Source organism: Pseudopipra pipra, chromosome 2, assembly GCF_036250125.1.
Source record: "Pseudopipra pipra isolate bDixPip1 chromosome 2, bDixPip1.hap1, whole genome shotgun sequence".
Taxonomy (NCBI): Eukaryota; Metazoa; Chordata; class Aves; order Passeriformes; family Pipridae; genus Pseudopipra; species Pseudopipra pipra.
Window position 1 is genome coordinate 102,541,396 of NC_087550.1, and position 19,263 is coordinate 102,560,658.

The following is a 19,263-nucleotide window of genomic DNA, read 5'->3' on the forward strand; positions in this document are numbered from 1 at the left end:
AGGTATTGTCCTCAGGCATGGAAAATGGAAGGCTGCTATGTAAATCTAAACCAATGGCACACTGGTTACTGTTTCATTGGTGGGATAATGTGTATGAAATCACAGGAGCTGAATGAATTGAATGAATTTTAATATTCTGAGTAAAGTTCAACCAGTGCTGCAATAAAAATCTGTTTTAGACATAGAAGACTGACATGAAGGAAATAACCCACGTGTGAGGGATCAGTTGCTTTCTGGCATTGCTGCTGCTTTTGAGGTCATGAGGTGCCATTACTTGTAGTTGGTGAGAGTGATGCTGTTCAGTTGTGCCTGCACTGCCTAAGGCCTAGTTCAGGTGTGTGAGGTGTGACATTGCCAAACCATGCTGGGTCGTGTAGGTTCTGCTTATAGCACTGCTTATCTTTTTGTTCTTATAAGGAGCTAGTTAATAGAGCCAGGAGTATGGTACCTTCTGACCTGGATTCTGCTGCTGGATTGTGGATTTCCTACTTCTATGCCCTTCTCCCACCTGTAGTTGCCATTATATGGGTTGTAATTGACGGCTTTGTGGGATAAATTTGAAAATATCAGGGTCCTGGTTGATGCCTAGCTTTCACATAGCATTAAATAGTCATGTTGTCTTCATTGCTTGTTTTTGAAGGTGTCCATTGCCACTCCAGCTCAGACAAACCATCTGAAGTGTAGTTAGGTGAAGTATTCCGAGGAAATTTGCTCTAGTTCAGCTGGAATTTGACCTACTGGATTAATTAAGACTTAATATTTGGGATTAAATAGTGGTGATTCTTTTCATTAATTTAGGAAAAAAAACCCAGTTGTATCACAGAGCTTTTATTTCTTTTGTCCTTCAGAAAACAGTAAGAGATAAAGAATACAAAGGCTTTCAAATAAAACTGGAGCGTTTGGAGAAGCTATGCAGGGCCCTTCAGACGGAAAGGAACGAGCTGAATGAGAAGGTGGAGGTGCTCAAGGAGCAGGTGTCTCTTAGAGAAGCAGATGTGGATCTAGCTGTGCAGGTGTTGCAGTCCTGCACACTCAACTCCCACGAGGAGCTGGGAACTCCCATTGACACGGAACCAGGAATCCAACCTGATGTGGAATCACGTGCGGCAAATAGCTCCGAAAAGACTGTCTCAACAAGTCCTGTTCCTGGCACTGAATCTGTAGACTAAAATGAAGTGTAAACACTGTATTGAGAGATATATTTTGTGTATAACTTTCTCTGTTGGTGGTAACTATTTGGTTTTGTGGTGAAAATTTTCTTACTTTTTCTACCATATCTGTATTTTCTTAGAACTACTGGACTTATGTGGTACAGGAAGCTGCATAGCAGCTTCGAATAGCTTAAACTATAAATTTTCCACAACTGTGTTGCACATCTGCCTCATTTTTTAAAAGAAAATATTTTTCCATAAAAGGATGCATGTGCGTTTCCTCCCCACAACACAAATCACTGTCATGAAAGACTGTGTACAGATATAACATCGTTTGGGGAAAATGGTGACAGCAGGTCACTTTTTTGTTTTAAAGAACAGCACTCTGGTTTTGTTCATTGACTTTGCCACTCAGTATACTAAAGATTACCAATTTTTCCAGTAAATTTATCTACATAAGGATGTCTAATGGCCAGTAAAAAATGTCAACTTTTCCCCCTAGTATGTTTTCATATATATGAATGAGAAAGTAAAGGTCCAGAATATAGTAAAAGATATGTGTAAAGGGTTTTATGTCCTTTGTGGTATGAAAAACACAGCTTTGAAATCCATTAATTTGCAGCTGGTGAAACAGGGTGTACAGCTTGTTGCAGACGTCTCAGGGTTGTGTCATAAAGGTTAGTTTGGACTGTTTACCCTACCTGTGAAAATGTTAAATATAAATGTGTGAGAAAATGTACAGCGACATTACTGAGTGGGATTTTGCAGTTGCGGAGCCTGTTGCACAGATGTTGGTCACATCCTTCCCTCTTAGCTGTAGTGTGTCCACCACATGGTTTTCCTGACTAGGAAAATCCATTACTGTCTAAGCAAATATCTGGATTATCTGGAGGGCTGGAAAGTAGGAACTCACTGCTGCAGGTGTGGAAGACAGGAGTCTGGCAAATAGGCTTTCTCTAATAGCTGGATTGTGACAAATATGTCGCAAAAAGTGTTAGTTAAACGTATTCTTGTTATAATTGAACATGAAAATTCACGTACTTTTCTTGAAGTACAGTGTGGAACTTCCTGCACATTCAACCCCAAAGCTGTACCAGTTGGCAGAGTGCCTTCCCAGTCAGGTTATCTGGTAAAGATGGTACTTCACATTCTTACACTAACATACCACAAGCAAAGCTTCCTTGTTAACCTTAAACCATATTGTATTTTCCTAGAAAATTTGATACTGTCACTATGACTTCTTCTGAAAGAAACTAGGACCAACACTTATTTTTTTGGCAAGGCAACGTGTGATATAACTACAAGCTACCCTTAACTTTAGTTCCCACGTATTTACTTTATAGTTTTGGTTGCTGTCATTTTAAGAAATACGAACATGTATAGCCTTTTCTGGTACTTAAAGTTCTTTGCACTTACTTGGGAGGGAATTTCTGAATCAAGCACATCTCAACAAACTTCCCACCCCAATGACAGTTCAGTGGCTAAATTACTTGAATGTTCAGGCTGCACTGAGCTCCTGATTCTTTTCCTATAGTAATGTAAGTTGAAATAACGTAGCTGTCTTTGAGAGAAGGTAAGGTTATAAATGTGTTTTAGCTCATACCACTAAGAGGAACTGTGCAAAACTGACATTTTTGAAATGAAGCAAATGAGAAGCTGACCGTCTTTCTCCTAGATTTGTGTGGGTTTGGTGTTTGTGATCCAAGCACAATGCAGGAATGAAAAGAAGGTAGCAGTGAGCAGTCAGTCAGGTTAGACTCAGAGCTCTGAAATGTTGATCATGCTAACCATATGGCATAAAAAATAACTGGAAAGAAGTGTTTCAGACTTGCTGTCCAAATTACGTGCTTTATAGAATCAAGCTTGAAAAAATAGTTTTTCTGAGAACTGGCTTTCAGCTTAACACTAAGCATGAAGTAATTTTCCCGAGGAAAGGTGAAAAACTTTGTATTTGATGCATCATACCGTTGGCAAGGTAGGACGTGCAGTTTTCTATTTTTACAATTTATTATTTGGACATTTATATCCTGAACAATTCTTTTTATAGTGCTTGTTCTATATGGAGGCAAGAATGAATTTTTGGTCCCTGCTGCAAGAATATTTTAAAGGGCTCATTTAGAGAAGTGACAGATGTATAGAACAGCAATACAAATATATTTGTTACTGACTAAACATGTAAATGAAGCAGAACGCCCCAAGGAAAAATCTTTTAGAACAGGGATCTGTTTCGTCTTTCCTACCCTCAACATACTCATACCATAGCAACTTATCTGGCCAAGGCAAGCTGTACTTTGCTTCCTGAAACCAGTCAGTAGAGTTTCATTGCTTAAAAAGTGTTCTTTTTAAAAAAAAATTGATGTAAGGGATAAGCTTAGCACTGTCACTGATCTGCCATACTGCAGGCTATTGCACTGCCAGGCTGCAGCCAAATGGGCTCCAGTAGGGTTTTTAAGTAAACTTGTGTTACTGCCTTTCTCCCACTACTACAGATTGTTTCACTTGGGATGTAAACTGATGTAGCCTGAGATGAGTGTATCTAATTGTCAAAACTCTGGGGCCTGATTGACAAGTTTCACCACGATTAAGATGCAAAAAGCTAAATTGTATGCGATTCAAGACCCAAATATGTGTATACCTACACAAGTAAGTTAGGGCTGTATCTTTAATGTTTTGTCCTTCCTTTCATTACACCTGGTTACGTTACAGTTCAATTCTCAGGTGTTGCAGAAAATCTACCTCTTTGGACTGTAGATGGAAATAACTGTGAAAAAAGTGATGCAGAAATCTAGTTTGTGCTAAACACACTGCTTTATTTTTACAACCCATGTCTGCTTTCATGAGGAAAAATGATAAATGAACAGGCAGTCTTTGTTTTGCTTTTCAAAAACATTTTGTAGAGATTTTTCACTAATGTGAATCTGAAATTTTATCTACTCGATTCTGTATAGATTAAGTAAATAAGTATGCTTAATATACTGGACTCTGAGTTTTTCTTTAACATTATATTCATGTCTTCAAACTGAATCTACTGAAACTGTATTTATTTTAAAAACCAAGCGTGAAAATTGAAGATGTGAAATTCGAATTCAAGCGTATTGTTCAAGTGAGCTGCCCTGCGAAGGGGCTGTTCTGGGGTCGTGTCAGTGACTTGCACATTCCTGGCAGTAGTTCCTGGCACTGCACGGGTTGAGGAGTAGGTGAGTCCTGTGCTCACCTCACCTTGGCAGTGTCCTAAGGTGAGGGTCAGTCAGACCACAGAGGGCAGGAGCTCTGGCTGGATCTGATGCACTTGCCTGCTTTGAATTCTGCTCGGGCCTTCTGTCTCCCAGAATTTATCTATCATAGTTCAATTGGTGCAGTGTGAAAAATATGGGAGTTTATGTTAAAAATCAGTTTTTTCAGTAAGTTCATCAAGTGCTCCCCATTCTGTCATACTATGTGGGGTCATTTGTTACTAATGTGCGCTCCCTCACAGTTTCCTAATACTAAAAAGTGTTCTATTTGCCTTTTTTGGCATAATCCCTAATGTTTACAACTTCCCTAAACTTGGTTTTTTTTGGAACTGGTTTTGAGTTCAGTTTTCCTTTGTGTCTGTTTTTTCTAGGTAGCATTTAGAACTGCTCTACAAAAACATACTCTGATGTCTCTCTGACTCTTTGAAGATAGTATTAATTTTTTAATTGAAAAAAACTTGTTAACTTGTTTGAAGATAACTGTTGTGTTAAAGGTGAGCAACGTAGGTCCTAGCCCTGAGACATTTGTAGAGCTGTGCCAAGTATTTTGGAAATCCAAGTACACTGCCTGGTCTTAGATGCTCTACTTGTACTTCAGAGTATTCCCTCACATCAGAGACTTGCCTCCTCAAAAGATGCTGTTTCTGCTCCTGTGTAAGCACCTCTTTTTCTCTCCTTTCTTTCAGTGTATGCTGATACTGGAGTTAAATCTCTTATTACTTCCTTGGATCTCCCCAGTCTTCCTAAGTTCCTTATGAAAACTGGTCGTATTTGCAAGCTTTTGCTAGAGGGAAATTTGTTTGCAGTTAATAGCATGGGATTTTGGCTTTTTCCTTTTTCATCAGGTGCTAAGTCTCTCCTGTTAATGCACATGCACACACACGTTGAGCTGTACTTCTCTTGTGTAGATTAGGTCTGAGGGGAGAACCTCTTTCACCAGCTGCATTCTGAGCCCTCCAGCCTAGCTGCCAGGGCATCTGCTCCCTGGCAGACAGACACATGTTTGATGTACTCAAAGATACTTGCTTTTAGGCCTTTAGAAAGTTATTCCTCACAGGTACTTTTTGTGTCTTTCTGGTTTTGTTTTGTTTGTTTTTTATGTTTTACATTTAAATTTTGATAATTCACCTTCTTCCTCCTGTTTAGACATTTCTTCTTGAAGGAAGGTTGTATTTCCTTCTAACAGCCTAACTCAGTCCCATCTAACTGTGCTAGCTTTTATGGATCTTGTTGACTCTGGCACCCATCTAGCCTGAACTTTTAAGTAATTTAAGAATATTGTGCTGCCTGTGAAGACTTTATTTTAATTTCCTTTAAAACTGTTCATTATCTTTAATTTTGAGGTCGCATATTGTTTTGGATTTCTTGTTCAAACAGGGATCTGGGGTGTGCCTGTCTCATGGACTGTGACAGTTGAAGCAGGCCTTTGTGTGATTCCAGACTGTGCCAAGAATGCTGCTCCTACAGCTCTGCTTCAAGAAAGTAACCTCTTAGAGCCTCTATTTAAATACCCTCTCAATTTAAATAACCTGTTATATCTTGTGATATTTGTTCAAGCTGAGGAGATGAATTTTAAGTCACTCATTTTTAAACTTTATTTAACTACATGCATGTGACAGATACTCCATACTGGTGTAGTTCACTGTCACTTCCACTGAATTTATGGCCTGGTGTTAAGGGTCAAAATAGCTACCTCAGTTCTGCCAAGTCCAAGGTACTATATTGGTATTTAACCCTTGTAATATGCTGGAGTTGTTTGGTTGGTTTCCCAACATACACACTTATATTCATATAAAAACATTTGATTTTGGTCATGTCTGTTTCATAAATCCTGCTCATCAGAGCTTTTATTGGCTTTGATTGCACATCTGCTGTTCCCTGCCAGCTGGTTACTGACTCTTCTAACCCTTTTCTCCAGGATATGGATTTTGTGCACAGTTGATGTTTTAAAGGAAAGATACAAAAGGGGATGAATAGTTGAACAGTATAGTTGAATAGTATACATGTTTGACTATCTGGGTTGGAAATTCACAGGACAGAAGCTGATGTTGGGAGAATTATGAAGGATCTACCACACTGGACTTTCCAGTGGCCGAGAAGCAACAGGTGAAACTGGGTGTTGACTTAAATACTTGTTCCCTATAGAGAGTTTACACAGCTTTGTTCAGCTGTTTCAGTACTGAAATGAAAAGGCATCGTGTGCACATGGATAATAATAATAAAGTATAGTATGGGTACAGGATAAGCCACGTAGAAAAAATTGCAACCGTTAATGCTCTCAAGAGTCTTGCACGCTACAAAAGCAAATGCAGTTCTTCATACACAGTAAAGGAAAAACACTGGAATGCTTTTTGTCACAATGAAGCAAAATGCAGGAATGTTCTTAGAATGGGAACAAAAATTTGTGATGCACACTAGTAATGGCCTTTGGCTTTATTAGCAATAAAAGACCAGTCTGTCACAGTGCGAGAGTGCTGCTCTCCAGAAGTACAGCCATGGTCTGATGGGAGAGCATGGCTGAAGATTTTTATCATTCAACTTCCAGAAAAACACATCTGTTGAAATAAAATATCAGGTTTAAAATGCAGTTTATGGTTTCACTGTCATTCATATTGTATTTCAATACAAAGATGAAAGAATTTAGATTTCCTTGGTGCAGGCTGAAAATCTTGGAGAGAAAAAATACCTTTTATGCTGAAAAATTGCATCTAATACATAGGTGTTGAGAAATCACCCTAAATTGGCAGGGTTTTTCAATTTAAATTACCTTCTGTAGTTTTTTGTTATAACCATTGTTCTGGCAAGAGCCAAAACAAAAAGGGAGGTCCCAAAACTCCTGTACACAGTTCCCTCGAAAAGAAAGGCCAGTGGATTAAAAGCCTGATGCTGTTTCCTCTCCCCAGCACGTACTAACGTGCAGGAATAATGCATTGAACTAAGTATGCTCCATAAGTACTATGTAAGCACACCTAAAGTAACTGTTGACTAATCCTATAAATAAATATCTTGCTGGAGGTGTTGTTCAGGTTGACTGTTTTATTACTTTTTTTTTAAAAAACTTCAATTTCCATTATATTTACTACTAATGAACAGCAGTGCATAAGCAGTTACCTACTTCCTGTGGGGGGCACCAGTTTTTAAAATCGAAATCTTAAGGCACTCAGCCAAATAGCCTTAAAAATGTTCTTCCAACTTTTCACAAACATGCTACTCAGGCAATAAAAGTATTTAAAAAAAATGATTTGCAAATTAAAAAACATATTGGTCCCAGCAACACATTCTCACTCAGTAACAAAAAGCTTTAAGCCAACAAGATGTAGGCTCTCCTAAGTAAATACTGGCTGTGAGACTGAGCTGTCCTAGAGCTGCCTAAAAAAGGCAGCTGTGAAGTTGCTGCTACTGAAGGAGGCTGTGTGTTTACACAGGTCTTGAGAAAGACAATTCAGACCCAGGGAAAATAAAGCATTCCAGAAGTTGTATTAATGGTACTTGTAGTTTAAAGTGCTGCAGTAAATGAAATTATGCTCTTATTTTGTTCCATAATAAATTAACCATCCTGCTGCCTTTTGGCTGTAAGAGCAGGTACTGGCTGCATCCCTAGGCCCCAGCTCCTCCATGCTCTATGGGGAAGCAGCAGGACTTTGTGGGACATTCAAGGTACCACTGATGAGTGACCCATACAGCTCCACATCTGAGCTCCTGGTGTTTCAGTAAAGAAACTCAAGAACACCAACAAACTTTTCACAGTGTCAGTGTCAAAGAGAGACTTTTCACAAGGGCATAAGAGTGACAGGATGACTGTGGTGACTTTAAACACCACACTTCCCGTGCATGGCATCTTAGTGTTTTTACACCCAAAAATACCAGCTGGACCAAAGCATGGTTAATCAAGTAGTGGCCACACTGTCCTTTGGCAGGTTTGATCTTTCATGCTGTTTAGCACATTTTGCCCAGCAGCCACCTATCTCCTGAACTCCCAACAGCATCTCAACCTTCCAGGGGAATGTTCAAATTCTTTTGCACCTACCTGCATCACTTTAATAGGAACCACTCTTAAAAAAGATGTGGAGAGACACAAGTCTTTGCATGGTGACTCAGTGCCTACAAAGCAGGGGGGGTCCTAGCAACATCAGGCAGGAAATTAAAAATAAGTAGCATTAGAAAAGCAATGAGAAGAGCACTGCAAGTAGTACACTCCACCTTCCCACTCCCGTTCAGTTAGTGAGGCAGTAAGAAGACTTGAGTGAACAACCCCAACCACAACAGACACACAACGCTGGAATCACCAATTCTAGGGATGAGCTGTGCTTATGTGCTGGTGCCAAGCAGCCAGTAGGTCTCCTTGAAGTGAGCACTGACAAACACCAGCATCAGGAGGGGTTGTGTAAGAGACTACTGCTCTATCTGTAACAGAAGGAGCCACCAATGTGCTCTGTGGGAAGCACTTTTGTTTTTCCAGTAAGTCAGGTCTTTGATATCTTCATTTTCTACTTTTCAAGAGCTGCATGTGTCAGAATGACTGTCAAAGGAATATAGGGCCTGACCAAAAACCATCTCTGAACTCAGCATGTTTAATGCTTTTCACTTGCTGTCACTTCCATTTCCCCAGGAGGGTGGGGGAGAGAATAGGAAGAAAATCTCATGGGTACAGATGGAAGACAGTTTCATAGGTGGGTGAGGGGGGAGTGAAACCACTTGCTACCTCCCAGAAACAGGCAAGGGCCTATCAGCATCCAAGCAATGGCCACCACAAAAGGCCCCCTTCATCCTAAAGCAAGGAATATCCCTTTGGACAGTTTGGGTCAGCTGTCCCTGCTGTGTCTCCTCCCCACCTCGTGCCCAACCCCAGCCTGCATGGTGTGGTGTGTCAGCACTGCCCAGCAAAAGCCAAGACACAGGTGCCTTATCAACACCATTCTAGCCATAAATCCAAACAACATCCAGCACCACATACACTTCTGGGATGGACATGCACTCCATCCCAGTTAGACACAGTACAGGAAGCTTCAGACATGCAGCTTGAGTCTAGTAGCCTACTAACTTGCTACAATTCCGTGGAGAAGAAAGCAAGGTATGTGTCAAGAGAATAACATTTTGAACAACAAAAATCACATTTTCAGTATCAGTCACCACAGTCATCTCCTTTTTCAGCTTGAGCAGGAAGATCAGGACAGTCAGAAATTCATTTATTAAGACCTGTCTTAAGTAACTAAGAGCTTTAATTTAAACTCCAGTTAGATGCTGACTTAGATTTGTCTGACTGACAGCTCCCAAGGTAATCCATAACTTCTCTGTAGGTCCATAATAAATATGGAGAAATTTTACTTCTACACAGTCCAAAGTCTCCACCTTTTCAGACAGCCAGAGGTTTAGAAGCAAACTGTATGTTTCTCGTATTTGTTCAGATATTAATGTATTTTAGACACCTGCCCAATTGCCTCAATTTTAATCAAAAAAAAAAAAGCTACAAGAGGGCTCTAACCAAATACAGGTGACACCAATTCACTGAGAGGGCACTGGCACCTTAGCACCTATGACAAGAAAATATTGAAGGGCATGCTTCCACCACCACTCAAAAAACCCCCACAACACACGCACACAGACAAAACCCACCAAAAATACTAACAAAAACCAACAAACAAAAATAAACCACTAATCACCCAACCCAAAGAAGTTATTTGCTTCTGTTCAAGATTTATACTTGAACTTCACAGGAGATTTACTGGACATGCCCATGGATTCCCTAGACCTCTTCCTATACCCATTCTCTTTGTGAAGGAGTCAAATTACCTATTCCAATTTTTTTTTTGCATCAAGACAACTCTCATCATTCCAGACATTTAATTGTAGGGTAAGTTATAAACTAGAAAAACACATACCTTTATCACCATGCAGCAGATAAATTATATTCAGGCACAAAGGTGTTCACCTTATGTCAGTGCACATTAAACACATCAAATTTTTTTTAATAAATTTTATTTATGCAAAGCCAATCCAAAAGTGGTGTGTAAAAGCAAAAAGCTCTTTTTACATATTAATAAAAAGGGGGGGGTACACTTTGTGTGAAGAGTGAGGATTTGACTGTCTTATTTACAGGAACCAACTAAGTTTGTTTAAAAATATAGACATAGTTATTAAGTCATTCTTACTTTCTCTAAAGCTATTTGCTGTACAGTATACAACAGCTCAAAGTGCGCAAATAACCAAGGGTATCCCACAAAAATTTTACTATACAAGCTTTTTTTACCCAATTAAGAATATTCTTGCTTTGATGTACAGCTTCTGCCCAGTGCTTGTTTATTTTGTTTTACTTTGTTTTTTCTTAGGGGCTTTGTTTTACGTATACAGTAGTTGAATTATATTATCATGTCACTCCCAGTAGCTCCTTGAGAAAGAAAAGTTATATTCCTTGACCCTCCAGTTCAGCTGCTGCTATATCTGGGTCTTCGTCATTGTAAATGTTCTCTGCCTGAAGACACAAAACATTACATGACAAGTGGTAGACACAATCGTTTTTAAACAATCTTCTAAACTTCATATAGAAAAAACTTTGATAATACCAAGGTGGCACAGCCATCATCCCCTCCTTGAAGGGACCTTCTCCCTGCCTTTTCTTGAAGGGCAGCCAAATTTAGGAATGTGCACACAGTGGCTACATTTTGGCAGTTGCTTTCTTGCACTGTTCTATTTCAACATCATAATCATTAGCTATTTAACCACTAGCCTTACTATGAACATTTTATTTGGAATTATTTCAACCTCAGCCTGAACACACAAAACGAGGTATTAAAAAAGCAGAAGCCTGACTTGTGACACACATTTAAGTCCACTACAATTTTTTAACTTAATTTATTCCCAAATTACTTTATTCCCCATTTATAAGATAGCTGATCAGTCTCCTATAATGTAAAGTAATCTGAACTAATGGGTGAGTTAAAAGACATCTTGCTTCACAGCCAACATACGGGGGAGGGGAGAAAAAAAGGAAGTCTTGGCTAATATTGGCTATAAGTTTGCAACTGCCACATTTATTCTTAATATTAACTAGTACCTAAGACTTGGACTCAAGAATTAACTAGTAGTTGCATTTATTCAAGTTGTTTTAGTCTTGGTTTTCTTTTTAAAGTCTTACATTGTTTGACTGGAGAGTAACAGGGGACAGTACTTTCAGTCCTTGAAGGCACAAGCTGCCCTAAGAAGAAGCAGCTTTTCAGTTTCATTTATGCAACAAGCTTCAGAGCAACTCAAGAGCTGTTGTGACACTCACCATTTGCCATATCTGCATTATGTTGTCCTCTGATACAGAACAGATTACCCAAGGCTCATTAGGATTCCAACTGAAGTCTGAAATTTTGGCAGTGTGTCCTCCATGAATAAACTGTTAAAAAACCCACAAGCTTCAGTAAGCCATTTCAACTCCAAAGAAATCTGTTAAAACCCAAGATTCTGAAGTTAAATTCATCATGCTAATGACTACACACAGAAACACTTGCTACTAGAGGTTCACAATACAGAGATAAGGAAGGTGTGTGTGAAACCACTTCCCATTCATTGCTTATGGACACAGATGCAGTTCCTGAGAGAGCATCTGAGACTGTATTATTATAGCAACAAATGACATCCTCAAAACGGTGCCTCTTCACAGAAGGTTGGGCTGTGAAATCCAGCCATGTTTCCTACTGATTACCTCTAAGAGCATTTCCAGAGTTACACAGGAAATGGGGAAACCTTCAGAATCGAACAGAGGAAGCCTAGAGCAAGTTAGAGCAATGGATTGGAAAACAGGGAGGTGAAAAGATTTATGAACTGCTGCAGTTTTAGCAGCACAGTGTCGGGGCATCATGCTGCCACACAACATGTCAGCGCACTGAAACCTGAACAAAAGTGTACCAGCAGCTCAGGAGGCCCATCTTCTGCATCCTCTGCAGACTGCTCTTCTCCAATTTTACTGTAAGAAAATAGTTCATACTTATTATTAATGACAATTGCATTCTATATCTGCTTAACTGAACAGTTCCTGGCCTTCGTTTCCAGTATTTGCTTTTGCTACTGGTTTTTCTCAGTGTGAAATAACTATAAGCCTCAGGTATAAAACATCAACTGTTTAGCACTGTCAGTACTGAAATGGAATCTTAACTTGTGAAACACATGGAGGCAGAAGTCATTTATTACTAACAATTCTATTAGCAAGAAATCCTGATGGACAAGTAACATTAGATGAACTGTTCTGTTTCTATTTAAACACAAAAGACCAGGCATGAGGTAGGCAAACAAGCAGGGCTAGAGAACAGCACAAATCAAATCTGCCAAATAATGCAGGCCTGCAGCCCTTTTTCTTTTGCCATCTGTTCATATATACTAACAGAAAGAAACTGCTCTTCACCTTAGATCCCATACATTAAGCCGACGATCAGTACCACTTGAAGCAAGAATTGTTTCATTATGAGGAGACCAGTGAACCTATTGAAAGAAAACAACTTAAGAGAAGCAGCTACTGATTTCTAAAGCATAACCTGAATAACCAGCACCCTGGCCACTAATTTTCAACAACTATACTCCATAAGTAATTTTTTTCCAGCACAAAGGATATCCAATAGCTCAAACAGACTGTTTTCAAGTCTTAAGATTTCTCAAACTGAGAAGACGTTATTTCACTGTTACAGATTTACCATATTTTATGAAATGTCTAAAAAAATCACTGTTACTTGCATCTAACTAAATAGGCAGAATTCACAAAATTAGGTTTGAACCCAAGTCCTCTCTATAGCACATCATTTTAGAGAAACCTTCTACCTGTACTGAAGGTACTTGCAAAAGCCCAGTATTTTTTTAGCAGTCAGTTGTTGACTACTTGCCTCAAAGTCAAGTGGGGAAAGCCAGAAAGAAACTATGTGCTACTGTCTGTAATTGTTAAACATAAAATAAGGAATTTGGGTTCAACGGACTTATTTGTGTTACAAGAACACAAATCTACAGGTTCTTCTCCAAGTCAGTACTCTTCTCGGTTTTTTTCTACAGGTTGTGAGAAGTTTACCCACCTGAAAAATCTCATCTTTATGAGACTCAAAAGAATGGAGTTTCAACTTCAAGTTTCGAAGATCCCATAGAGCCACCGTCTGGCAGACAGAAGTAACAAGAAATTGGTTTTATTATAATGGCTTTCATCTAGAATATTTCAGAATTTAAACTATACATGAGTAAAAACCTTGTCAGCAGAACCAGTTGCCAGAATGAACTCGCTGTAAGGATTGAAGGACAGACAGTTGACCTCAGCTGTATGAGCATCTATGGAATGACTTGGCTTGGATGTGGCATTAGATCTTGTGTCCCAACTGTTGCAGTGGAGGGTTTGGGGAAGGGTTAGGGGCAAGGAGGAAAGAGGGAGAGCAAATAAACATAAGTTTTTACAGGAGGTTCTTTTTCACTACACCTTAATATAAGTAGACAACATTATTCTAAATCCAACTCTGAAGCTACAGGTTTCATTCCAAAACCTTCCGTATTTTGTGTCTGTTGTACATGAGCAGCTCACATCAGTAAGCTGACATAGATATTAGTTACAACTTCTTTTCAAATGAGGTGGAAACATTAAATAGCATGTAGATTTCAGTGATTCAGCACCACTACTGTAGTTAATTGCCTAAAAGGGCTACATGAAATGATTCCAAAACTCAGATTTTTTTTTAATCCAAGTGCTCTGCACTAGGTACACCAGCAGCACACAGAAGGCACTACGTAAAAACCTCCTAACCCCAACTTACATCATAAGCTTCTGATCATCCGCTACAGATCCAAACAGAGATTCATGAAGCAGATGCCATGCCACATCTTCTACTACTGCAGAGTGCCCAGTAAAGATGGTTTTTGCATCCACAATCTTGCCTTCTTTTGGTCCAGCACTTATATCCCATAAACACACTGTCTGTAAGTAAGTTACAATCTATTGAAATGCAGACTCTGAATGTATCATCTTTCAAAAAATAATCAATCACACTCTACCTATAAGCAGAGAGAGAAACTGAAGCAGTTCTTTGTTTTTGAAAAGAAACACTTAATGTGCCATAAGTGAGAAGAAAGCTAAGTTATCAATCAGTTTTCTGTAAGTTCAAGGTCCACGGATTACTCGTAAGGTCACAAAAGTAATTTACACTTTTAAAGTTCGCAAAGAAATTTATAAGCAATTAGTTCAATTAATTCTTGAGAGTCTTACTAATTTATGGTCTCCATCCAACCCAGTTTAAGGGGCTTCTACCAGCAGACAACTATAAAAACATTCCGTTCTTACTTCATCAAGAACCTTAAAAGAACGTGTTGATTACAGCCTAAAGCCAACTGACAGCCTTTAGGAATATAATTACAATATGTGAGAACTTTCTCACATAACAATACACAGCTGCACTAAGCCAGATTTTTTCCAATTATCTATTATATCATAAACTAGGAGGAGTTAGGGTTCTTTAAGTGGGGGAAAAGATGAGGGTTTTACATGATCATCTGATGCACTGAGAAGATGCCCACTCAAATTTGAGTTCCATGATAAACCATAGCCTTCCTTCTGGTGCCCTCTTAATCTAAGGTCAGGATTACACTCTCCACTTGGGTCTGAAAGACAGAAAATTCCTTCCATTAGTATCACCTTGCACATCAATCCAAAAGAATATCATTATCACCCAAGAACTTTGTTTCTGTTGCAATAACTGTATTTTATATTTGAACCTCTTCAGAGGTTCTGCTACTTCTGTCAAGATTCTCTTATGACATTGAGGATAACCACCCAGTTAAAGTCATTGAAGATATGGGCCTTCTCATGCAGATTCCAGAATCCATCAACTATCCTCCCAATCACTGTTAAACACAAGCTTAGCCCTTGATAACAAGAGACATTTTGATTAACTTTGAGGAGCCTGACCCACCTGGTTTTGATGGATGTTTAGTGTAGTCAAATACCAACACATCAGCAGACGGTGTTTTTGTCGCAATTATGCAGGGATTCTGCGGCATGTAACGAGCACGGTTCACTTCACCTTCATGGTTAATTTTAATCTCCATTTCGATTTTGCCAGTCACAGATCCAAAGCCACCAAACTCTACATTTGTCAGAAAATGTTCGTTTAGCACATCAATTATTTTAGACTCCTCAAGCAGCATTTCACAGCATCTTCCCCACTCCAAGAAACAGTGGTAAGCATCCTATCAAACACAAGAAAGCCTAGGAAAGACTCGCACCATGTGACACACTTTTGATATTTGGAATCCTCTTTCAGAACTTTAGTTTCTATTTGAGGTAGATGTGTACCAGCTTTTATCACAACTGACAAAGCTGGTAGAAATTCTAGTAGGGATTGTATATCATAATGCTACCTGAGTTCTTCTGAAACAAAGTTTCCTCTTTTAGTCACAGTTAATGATCTAGAATTAGTGTGGACTGGTAAGGATACATCCATGCACTTTAGTATTTAACAGAAAGTCAGAATATCATTATGAGAACAACTAGTAATGATATTGCTAAAACAGAATCTAAGAATGCTGAATGCCCACCTCCTTTCTCACTGCCATACTGCAGAGCATCAAACTGATCATCGTTGGGAATCTGGACTCTGGCAACAACCAGGTGGTTCTGTTCATCAGACGTGTGCGTTCCCAAAACCAGCCAGTGTAGAGCATAATCCTTTCCTTCTGGCCTGTTTAGAATAATAAATGCATGGAATAAAATGATGTGCTCAGTTCCAGAAGTTTCATAGCTACAGCATCAATAGCCCTCAAGATCCGTACCTCTTCAGGGAGCTAGAAAAGAGATACTCGTGTAAGAAATCCTTCCCTTTGTCGCAAAGACTTGCACAATAAAGCAAACTAGATTCTGACATGAGCAAGCCAAAAATACAACCAGCAAGGGTAGAGTGACAAAACAAGCCAGTAAACATTGTCACTGTGCCTTGAAAGGGATAGTTACAGTTTGCACAGCAGTTAAAGGTAACACCAATATCTACTTGTATCTAATTTCCCTAGCAGTCTCACAGTATTGATTTAGGAAACAACTGGTATGACTTTTCATAAAACACAAATATTGAGGGGACAAGTAGCAACCTATTTTAGTTACTTCTCTTAGAAGCTTTTACCAGTTATTTTATTTCAGACACTCATTTTTTAATACTGTACAAATCCTACTTAACTAGAATAAAATTTCTCTTCTGGTGGTTAAATGCAACATTTAATTAAAAATAACAGGCTGATGGACAGTGTCATTTATCTCTGAAAGTAAAAATCTGAGCAGTCAAACTCAAGCAATTTCTGCATTCTTGAAAGCAACAAACTAATTATGTTGCCTGAATCCAAGTATTCAGGAATCATTTGGGCAATTATAAACCACAATGTTTTAATACCACCAGGCATTACTACACCACTTCCAAGTGTAGAGGGGCAAAAATACAAAACAACACAAGAAACACGCAATGCACATGCACTTACTTGCATCAGGAACAGGTGTCCCATCATGTCAGGTGCCATACAAAGAGGCAGTCCTTGCCTTAAATGGCTTACATATTTTGACACTGGATAATTGGAAATACCAGGTTTTAAACTGAATATTAAGTCAATCTGCAAAATATGAGGCAAGCAGAAGTGTTCCTCATAAGGGCCCCACAACCTCAAATCCCCACTTCATTTTCTCCATGCCACAAATAGTTAGCTCACATATCATCATCATCTCCAAACATTCTGGTATACTAAACTAAGTGATCATCTAACCACCAACTAAAACATCACATATATTTGATGGAATTGTATAGAAGAAAGAGACCATCCTCTGGTAATTGCAAGAAGTTTACACAAAAGATATTTTAAAGCCTAGCTGCATCCAGTCTACACCACCACATGGGACCCAGTCCTTGTCCACTACCTCAGTGAAGCCCTAAGTGGTTATTGCAACAATTTAAGTTCTATGGTGGCTGGCACACGAACAGATTCTATCCCCATGTTCACGATTCTTTAAGAAATTAACCCGTGAGCCCACGATTTTCAAGGGAGGTGGAAGAATGGTAAACTTAGTATGTGTGAAGTCAACAATGAACCAGGGACAAAAGCTAGACTTGAAGAATCAGTTTTAGAATAATAGACTAGTCCAGACTTAAAAAGTATCGGAGACAGATACTACAGCTTAGATAGAATAGTAATCTGTAGCACAGGATGAAAAATGGTCTTCAAGAACAAGCTAATTTAGTAGATAGATTTCTCTGATAAGAATTAACTACATATGAGTGCTAGATCTCTTATTTAGTAATAAACTGAGAAAGATTTCTCTGTTCACACCTCACAACACCTTCTGCTAGGCTAAACTAGAGTTCTGTGAAGTATCAGCTTGTGACTTTTTTCCTCAATGCTTCTGAATACCAAAGGGGTTTTTAAAGTTGTAAATAAAATAAAGTGTTACAAGCTCATAAAGGGTAGCCTAACCCAAATTATTCTGATCTGGCCTGGATTTTACCCTCATGTTACTCAGCAGACATGGTTAACAGAAAAGGCGCAGTGGGACAAGGAGCTGCACAGACTCAGCTCCCGCTGAGCTCTGCGCCTCCCGGGCACTTCTCCGGCCTCTTTTGCCTTCTCTCACCTGGTCACATCAGGCAACCACTGCACCGTGAGGCTGGGCCACTCCAGGGCGTGTGTCATCACCAGGTCGTACAAGAAGGGGGTGTTTTTCTTCCAGATCTTGTACTCCTCGCTGATTACGCGCTCCTCGACCGTGTCCTCCAGCACTGCGGAAAGGGAAGGGATGAGCTGAGGCACGGAGAGGGGAGAAGCGGGGTGCCGCCCCGGCCCGGGCCACCCCAGGGCGGGGACGGGGCAGGAGTGGGGGTCCCGCAGGGCCCTCGAGGGCGGCTGGCGGCAGGAAAAGTGCAGCCGCTCCACCCCCGCGGAAGCTCCTCGGGAGGAATCCCGGAGCGCCCCAGCTCCGCCACTCCCGCGCACACGCACCCTCACACCACCGCCCGGCCGGGGACACGGACGGGGGAGGAGGGAGAGGTCTCCTACCGTCCTTGCACGCCATGTCGGGTGAGACCCAGCGCCGCCAGCTCAGCGCAGGAGGACGCGGGCGGGAAGGGAGCTGAGGAGGCGGGCGGCGAGGGAGCGGAGGAGGCGGGAAGGGAAGGAGCAGAGTAGAGGGGGCGGGAGCTGAGGAACCCCTGCAAATACTGTCGGGAGGCGGTGGTGCCGGGGGACCGCCCCTGCCCCGCCCCGAGATCCCCGGCCCCCAGCGGGGCCGCCGGGCTGGGGCGGAGCGGAGCGGCCGAGGAGGGGCCGAGGAGGGGCCGAGGAGCGGCCGAGGAGGGGCCGAGGAGGGGCCGAGGAGGGGCCGAGGAGCGGCCGAGGAGGGGCCGAGGAGGGGCCGAGGAGGGGCCGAGGGGGGGCCGAGGAGCGGCCGAGGAGGGGCCGAGGAGGGGCCGAGGAGGGGCCGAGGAGCGGCCGAGGAGGGGCCGAGGAGGGGCCGGGCGGGCCGCGGGAAGGCGAAGGCGGCCCGGCCCTGCCGCGCTGTGGCCGCAAGGTGGGGCTGTGGGTAAAGCAGCGCCGCCGAGGGCACCTGTATTAGCTATGTCTTAGGTAATAAGCCCTAAATCATATTAAAAACTTAGATATTGGTCCCACTTCGCAAGTAGAAATTATGGAATCATGGTATCATAGAACGGTTGGAAGAGACTTTAAAGATCAGCTTATTCCAGCCCCCTCTGTCATGAGGACAGAACCTTCCACTAGAGCAGACAAGTAAATCTATAAGTAAATATGGTTCCAGAGGCCACAGCTGAGCAGTTACTGCTTTTCAGCAATGGAACTGAATGTTGCTTAATTTTCTGGGAGAAATGTAGATTTAAACTATTTTTTAGTTG

The 19,263-nt window shown here is 40.8% G+C and overlaps 2 protein-coding genes across 3 annotated transcripts in view; one reads left to right on the top strand and one right to left on the bottom strand.

Moving 5' to 3' along the window:
• Positions 1 to 7,398, top strand: part of TXLNG (taxilin gamma) — a 28,038-nt gene extending 20,640 nt beyond the window's left edge. For both annotated transcript variants that reach the window (XM_064646685.1, XM_064646686.1), the window contains exon 10: positions 849 to 7,398. In XM_064646685.1, coding sequence (XP_064502755.1) covers positions 849 to 1,169 — 321 coding nt within the window. In that variant the 3' untranslated portion in view covers positions 1,170 to 7,398. The remainder of the gene's footprint in view (positions 1 to 848) is intronic.
• Positions 7,399 to 10,210: 2,812 nt separating this feature from the next.
• Positions 10,211 to 18,563, bottom strand: RBBP7 (RB binding protein 7, chromatin remodeling factor). Its single transcript, XM_064646687.1, has 12 exons — positions 18,413 to 18,563; positions 17,991 to 18,135; positions 15,923 to 16,065; positions 15,298 to 15,471; positions 14,871 to 14,986; positions 14,146 to 14,306; positions 13,590 to 13,716; positions 13,423 to 13,500; positions 12,768 to 12,844; positions 12,275 to 12,332; positions 11,652 to 11,762; positions 10,211 to 10,853 (listed from the first exon to the last, which is right to left on the bottom strand). Exons 1-12 carry the CDS (start codon positions 18,426 to 18,428, stop codon positions 10,785 to 10,787), a joined length of 1,275 nt encoding a protein of 424 aa, XP_064502757.1. The 5' UTR covers positions 18,429 to 18,563; the 3' UTR covers positions 10,211 to 10,784.
• Between the last annotated feature and the right edge of the window lie 700 nt (positions 18,564 to 19,263).